The sequence below is a fragment of the Acanthopagrus latus genome, chromosome 7, assembly GCF_904848185.1.
Source record: "Acanthopagrus latus isolate v.2019 chromosome 7, fAcaLat1.1, whole genome shotgun sequence".
NCBI classification, from domain to species: Eukaryota; Metazoa; Chordata; class Actinopteri; order Spariformes; family Sparidae; genus Acanthopagrus; species Acanthopagrus latus.
Genome location: NC_051045.1, coordinates 5,884,746 through 5,891,765, shown reverse-complemented (window position 1 = coordinate 5,891,765; position 7,020 = coordinate 5,884,746). Strand labels below are relative to the sequence as shown.

At 41.0% G+C, this 7,020-nt stretch overlaps 1 protein-coding gene across 1 annotated transcript; it reads right to left on the bottom strand.

Moving 5' to 3' along the window:
- Window positions 1–168: 168 nt before the first annotated feature.
- On the bottom strand, window positions 169–5,401 carry rnf41 (ring finger protein 41). Its single transcript, XM_037103151.1, has 7 exons — window positions 5,287–5,401; window positions 4,301–4,397; window positions 4,072–4,187; window positions 3,703–3,974; window positions 3,295–3,430; window positions 2,507–2,610; window positions 169–2,024 (listed from the first exon to the last, which is right to left on the bottom strand). Exons 3-7 carry the CDS (start codon window positions 4,159–4,161, stop codon window positions 1,670–1,672), a joined length of 957 nt encoding a protein of 318 aa, XP_036959046.1. The 5' UTR covers window positions 4,162–4,187; window positions 4,301–4,397; window positions 5,287–5,401; the 3' UTR covers window positions 169–1,669.
- Between the last annotated feature and the right edge of the window lie 1,619 nt (window positions 5,402–7,020).

Sequence of the window (7,020 nt, the reverse complement as noted above, 5' to 3'; positions counted from 1 at the left end):
TAGACGATAACAAAGCCACAGTATTTGGTAAAGCACATGATTTCACATTCCAGTGACCACAGTGGTGAGGGATTAGGCTCCACAAAGAGGACGAGGCTGGCAAGGGAGGATAACAGACATGGAAAGCATGTGGGTGTCTGGGTTAGACAGAGAAAAGGAGAGTGAGTCAGGTCAGAGCAGTCAGACCTTCCTCCCTCTGAGTTTTGCGGTTAAACTTTCCTCTTCATTTTGATCAACAGCGTTTTAACATTCAACATCTCCTCCTCACTGCCCTGATTTCTTGAAAGCTGGATTAATTTTCTGTGGATGGAAGATTTACATAATACATGAAGCTGATGCGCCTTTCAGAAATGCGCCTCCCTGCAGATCTCTGATGACATGGTGTGGTAATCTAAGGAACTGCATTTTTTCCCTCATTAAATTCTAAAAAATCTTAAATTATTCCCATGAGTAAATCCGTTCTTTTTTTGAGATGACATTTTTTTTATTACTTTCTCATCTGTACAACACGGTACATAATAGACACAAACAAAAACATTAACAGGGAAAATGATAAACGGCACAATCCAACTTCATCTGTTTACTGCACTTTAGTGGGGTTTTTGTAGCATTTGTCTGAAGTCTTCTGTTTTACTACAGCAATAAGTGACTAATGGTGATACATTTTACCTCTCAAAAGCCATAACTGTGACTTTACAAATATTTTTACAATCTCCAAGCTATGGTTTTTAGTGTCATGCCAGTGAACAGATGTTAAGTGTGATTAATGAGAAGATGGATGTCTATATTGCAATCATCAGGAAGGTACGAGGCTCACCTGACAAATCAAGTGACCCATTTTGATTTGTCAAATAAAAGTAATTGTACACAGTTAAATCCAAAATGTTAAACTTCAAATTTAACACATAAACTGGACCCAACATTCACTATATTTACAACTTAGGCAACAACAAAAAAACACAAAATCAATTTTCTTTCCTGCAATAAACTTCAAATGCACCGAAAAAGGCAGATTTCCATACATCAAATGGTAACATCTTCAAGCATGTTTGTGTAAAAGGCAACGCAATAAATAAAACAAATGGCACAGAAGGTTTAGACAATCTAAACTGAGAAGCACAATGTCTTGTGAAATATTCACAGGGAACTAAGTACTAAAGCAAGCACGCGAAAAAAAAATCTTCCGGGTCAACGTCCCTGCTGACAGTAACACAGGCTGACAAAACACAACTTAGATAAACAAAAAATCACAATCTAATTTCAGTGAGAGGGATAAGAGAATGACATTTATAATTCAATATAGTATTTGTATTTACAAGCATTTATACAACTGAGGACATCAAACGGGGGTTCAAGCTTATTACTCTATTAGGACACGGAGCAGAACAATCAGATCATATAATGCACCAAATATAAACCTTGTAAACATCACATCTCACCTTTTATCTTAGATATCAGTCAGATTAAGTTTTATTTGTCAGGTTCATAATATATTTGTCCTTACTTTAAGGCATAGGTATCAAGCTTAGGAGTGAGCCTCTTATATATTTTAAATAAGCCAGATTTATTCACAAGGTTCCACTCGAGCAAGGAAAAACCTACTCGTCACAGCAAACCCCCAAGCTAAACGTCCCCGCTTGTCTCTGGATCAGCTCAGCTAGCTGTTCAGTTATAAGATCTCTTCAACTCCGTGTGCAAAGATCATGACCAGGCCGGGCTCCAGGATCATATCCTCCCCCATATGCTGATTCTCGCAGGCCAGCACCACCACTGCCTGCTTGCCAGGGATACGCTTGGCAACATAGTTCTCATAGTAGCGCCTGTTCATCTGCCGTGTCTCGAGCGTGGCAAGACCCTGCGGCCAGTTACGCTCGTGGGCGTTCTCGATCAGGTCGTTCACAATTGAAAGGGGACAGCCGCTGTCGATGAGGGACCGTTTGATGACTGCCTGGAGCACGGCGTCAGGAGTGGAGATCATCCCGCCCCAGCGGGTCACTCTGGCAGGCTGCATGGAGTTCACCCACCTAAAGATAAGAAAAAGTGAAAACCACAAGATAATTAGGGACCGAGTTGCAGCTCCATGACAAATATGTTATTAGAATACAGATCCTGAGTGATTTTATAGGTTGCCTGATTTTAATCATCTGTCATAAATATATATATATATCAGTATTGCTGTATATGTCATCTGATATCCAAACATTCATTAAAATGCAGAAAAATATACTTGAGGTAATTTATAATTGTTAAATTCACAGTGAAGTTTACTGTTTCAGCGCAATGTCACTTTGGGCGAATCAGTTTATTATTAAACTGTTAAATATCCTGTCTCCAGTACACTTTGTCAAAAGTGCTTGATAACCACATTTGAGGAATAACTGCAAAATGTGTGCATATTGGCCGATGTATCAATATTGGGATTTTTTTTTTCTTACTCCCCAATATGGACATCAGCACTGGCCCCAAAAATCTAGTAGTAGTTGGGCTTGAATTAAATTCCACTTACTCCAAGATCTCATTGTACTCGATGCTCTCCTCGAGGTTTTGCAGGTTAGGGTTAGCACTGCGGATTGCTCTCATGTAGGCTTTTAGCAGCTGAATGTCCCGTTTCTGGAAATTAAAAGCATCATCTTCAGAGACTGATTTCACAAAATCTCCTGAAGCTTAACAGGAGCTTATAATGAAAGAATTAGTCCAGTGGCCTTAAAAAGCTGCACGGATCAGAGTGTAAGATATTTCTGTCTATATGAGCTATCTAAATATCCTGTATTCTGCCCTTTACTCACTGTAGTTGGATTTTTGACAAATACTGATACTCAGTCCTTTCAGCTTTGTCAAATTCCAATTCAAATAAGAAAATGCATGTATTTTAATAGCATTAGAGGGTTATGCAATTATTCTGTATAAATTTAACTTGATAACTTTTTTTATAGTCACATTGCAATAAATACAGAAAGACAGAAACACTTATGGACAAAGTACGCAACTCAAAATGAACACATCAAACACATCATATACACAGACAAGCATCCATAGCATCCTGTACCACAGACATATGACACGCTAATTCTTTGAAACAACTCTATAAGGCAAATATTCTACAAATGATCATAATCTGTACTCAGATATTTTAATCCCAGGTCCAAAAAAACATTTTAGTAGATTAGATGGCATGTGGCCATTTCTGAATCTATTTCACCGACACTGGGAAAAAATAACAGTATTCAGGACTGGGCTACTGGGATATGAGGCATTTTGTGGCTAGTACATCAGTGAGTAAGCAAATGTACTTACTTGTTCCCCCAAATGGTGTTTATGCTCGGCCACTGTTTTCTCCAGCTCTGAAATCTTAGTTTGCTGCTGCTGGACGACGCTTCGCAAGTGTTTGATGCAGTTATGGTTCGGCAGCTCATCTTTGGGCATCTCAAGCCTGCAAGACACAGCAGACCAAATAAAGGGCTTACTGGTGTACCGTACAGAGGACATGGTGTGCATTTTTACAAAACATAATATTTCAGAGCAACAAAAAAAAGGACCATTTAATGTCTATCATTATAATAATAACTGGTTGTACTGTTGTTGTGTTCTGACTCGACACCTGCAAACTTTGCGAATGTTACTAAATGGAAGGAAAGTGCATAATCAATGCACCGAAGCGTTACAATGCAGTGTACATTTTCTGCCAAATGGGAAGTCACTTACCCACATCCCTCCTCACAGTTGACAGGCCGTTTGGGGTTGTGCTCACAGTCCTTTAGGTGTGACTGCAGCTGGTCCAGCCGCAGCGTGGCAGTACAGCCAAAACCAGCATTGTCACAGTTGATCTGAAGCTTCGAGAGCATGTTGCGCATGATGCGAGGCACGGGCCGGAGGTGAGCTAGCGTCACTACCGTGCGGTCAACTGGACAGATCTGCTGCTGGGCAAACCACTGTGTTATACAGGCATTGCAGAAGGCATGCTCGCAGTGTGGAGCCTGAAATGAAAATGTGCACACAAAATGAGTCCATCGTGTAAAATCTGAAACATGTTGATACAGGGGAGACTGGGTAATCCTTCAGATTGGGACTTGCCTGCACTGGTTCTTCAAGCACTCCACTACATATAGGACACAGCAGGTCTTCATCCACCTCCCCTTGGAACCTCGTAATGTCGTACCCCATGGTACATTACTGGGACCCACAACCTCCTGAGCAACACACAACCAAGCGCATTAGGTTTCCAGGCACATTGACTGCATCAACACATTACTGTATACATATGACACGTGTATGAACTATAATTTAATTCCATCGCACTCACAAAAGGCCTCAAATGCTTCCATTCAGCTCGTGATGTAGGGGTGATACGTCATATCTGGCAGAAATAATCTGTCTGGCGAAAGAGACACAGACTCTCCCTGCAGGAAATGACATGATTGAGAAAATAGTTAATAACGTACTCATTAAAATTACTGTTCATTTAGTTTTCATAAGAGTATCTGGGTAGCTTAGGGTTAGATCGAGCAAGACAACCCCACGTCATGCAGCTCAGACATTTAAATGGCCGAGAGATCAATGATCACAATCAGACCCATCTATACTATTTAATAGGATTACTCGTAATGTAAAAACGAATAAGCGCGTAATCGATAAACGTTTTGCTTAATGTTAAATCAATGTAAAGGCACAGTGACTCAAGAAATCTGAGCACACAGCCACATCATTCACATCCGTGAGCCCAAAGCTGACGTCCTTGATCCGTAACGTTGCTTGAATTGTCTAATATTATCCTCGGCATGTGAAAGTGCACCAGACGAGCTCCAACATCTGTGGAGAGCATCCTGTTGTCCCAGCTGACTGGTGGTTGACCTAATTTCAGTGAAAGCAGCACATACCGGTCTGGAGAAGATACAGATCCTTTTCCTCCCATCGCACTCAACATGCATTGCAAGCAAGCTAGCCGTACATGCTAAGGTTAGCGCGTGTGATGCTATTTCGCTGCCAGCATCAGGCTAAATCGCGATGCCTTTTGGTTCATAATGAGCTAAACCGGAGTCATGCTATATGAAAAAACCCAGTGCTTGAGTTCAGATGTCAGTAAAGCCTGCTCGTCTTGAATTAAAAGGGGCTAACTAAACACTTGCTAACTAGATAGCACTGGTAGCGCCTACGGTACCGTTGGTTTCCTTTGGATGTTAGCCACCAAGCTAACCAGACAGACCTCAGTCTGGGCAAACTACACCGACAAATGGCTGTTTACAATTAGCCACAGTAGAAGAAAACATCACAACTGACTGATATACTTACTCGAATGTGTAGTGAAATAGATCCTAATCCCGCAATAAATGTATTTTCAGGCGTCCTACTGTAACTAGTAGCTCGCTAGCCACGTCCTGTGCTACATCCTACACTTCAGCTCTGCGTCGTCGTTACGCATAACGTCATGACGTCAAGACAACCAGAGCTTTTGATTGGTCCGTCAAATCTATCTATCTATCTATCTATCTATCTATCTATCTATCTATCTATCTATCTATCTATCTATCTATGACATAAAAGATCTATTGAAAATACAAAATTAAACTGCATTTCTCAGTGTTTAATCATATAATAATTAATAGTAATATCACCTTAATATATATAATCAGCTCATCTTTCTGACATCAGAAACTTAATATAACTTCTGTGGTATCTGATGAATTATGGAATTAATTTATATATTTATTAGTTTCTGAAAGTGTGCGTTCTCCTAATTCATTTCATAATTCCCAGCATCCATCTATCCCAGCAGTAAATAGTGTTGCTGTATATGCTGCAGGAGGTAAACGGGAGGGAAATGAACAGTAGCCAGCATGCAGAAAGCACACTGCATGCAGAGTGTATGAGAATATGGCTTCACAGAAGGAGGAACACTTTCAAAACATGAGTCACCCCTCACTGCCGGTGTGAATGCATGTTCCCACACCAAGCAAAACTCAACGTCATCACATTGCAGCAGATCATGTGGCTGTGTTAAAACTCAAACTCAGCCTCGGGCAGCGAGGTAGTGTTTGCACAGTTAACCCAGTACTTCTACTTCTCATATGTTTACTTATATGGCACCTTTAAAAAGAGAGTTTGCAAAGGTACTTTAGACCATATGAAAGCAGGAAACACAGGATGACCATATAACAGACCAGGTTAAGAAGTTAAAACAGCGACACACAGAAGTGAAATGTCAATATGAATGAATACAAAGAAAAGGAACAAAAGCAATAAAAAGAGAACATCTGTTGTACTAGACAAATACTTTCAAGTCTATTTAACAACAATTCAGTATATTATTCTTTTATCTTTGCTAACTGTTTAATGTAACACTGGGGTGTGCGAAATAGTAAGAGGTGCATTGGAAACAAAGGTGTAGATTTCGAGTTCAAACCATTTCTTACTGATTAAAACATGTTGCTCTGCTAAACACACCCAGGCCAGCAGCACTAATGCGGTGCTTTGTAGATCCAGTTCTCTGCTTCATCATTTCAGTCAAGATAAATATCTCAGACATGAAACAAAAGCCTCTTTCATGTGGGTCAATCTCACATCAAAACTGACATCTGATTGAAACATGTTTGGATAAAGATGCAGAAGCTTTTCTTCACCCTCAAGTAGCTCACATCTAACACATAAATACACTGATCAGCCGTAACATTTAAACCACCTGCTTAGTATTTTGCAGGATTCCCTTACGCAGCCAAAACAGCTCTGACCTGTCGAGGCATGGTCATGAGACCTCTAGGGGTGTCCTGTGGTGTCTGGCACCGGGCCGTTTGTACCGGATCCATTGGGTCCTGTTTCCAGGGATCCAGGGTTTCACCACGTCCCACAGATGCTCAATTGGATTGGGATCTGGTGAATTTGTTAGCCAGGTCAACGCCTCGGGCTTTTTGTTGTGCTCCTCACGCCATTCCTGAGCAGTTTTTGTAGTGTGTCGGCGCATTGTCCTGCTGGGGGGCCGCTGCCATCAGGGGGGTGTCGTTACCATGAGGGGTTGTACTTGGTGTGCAA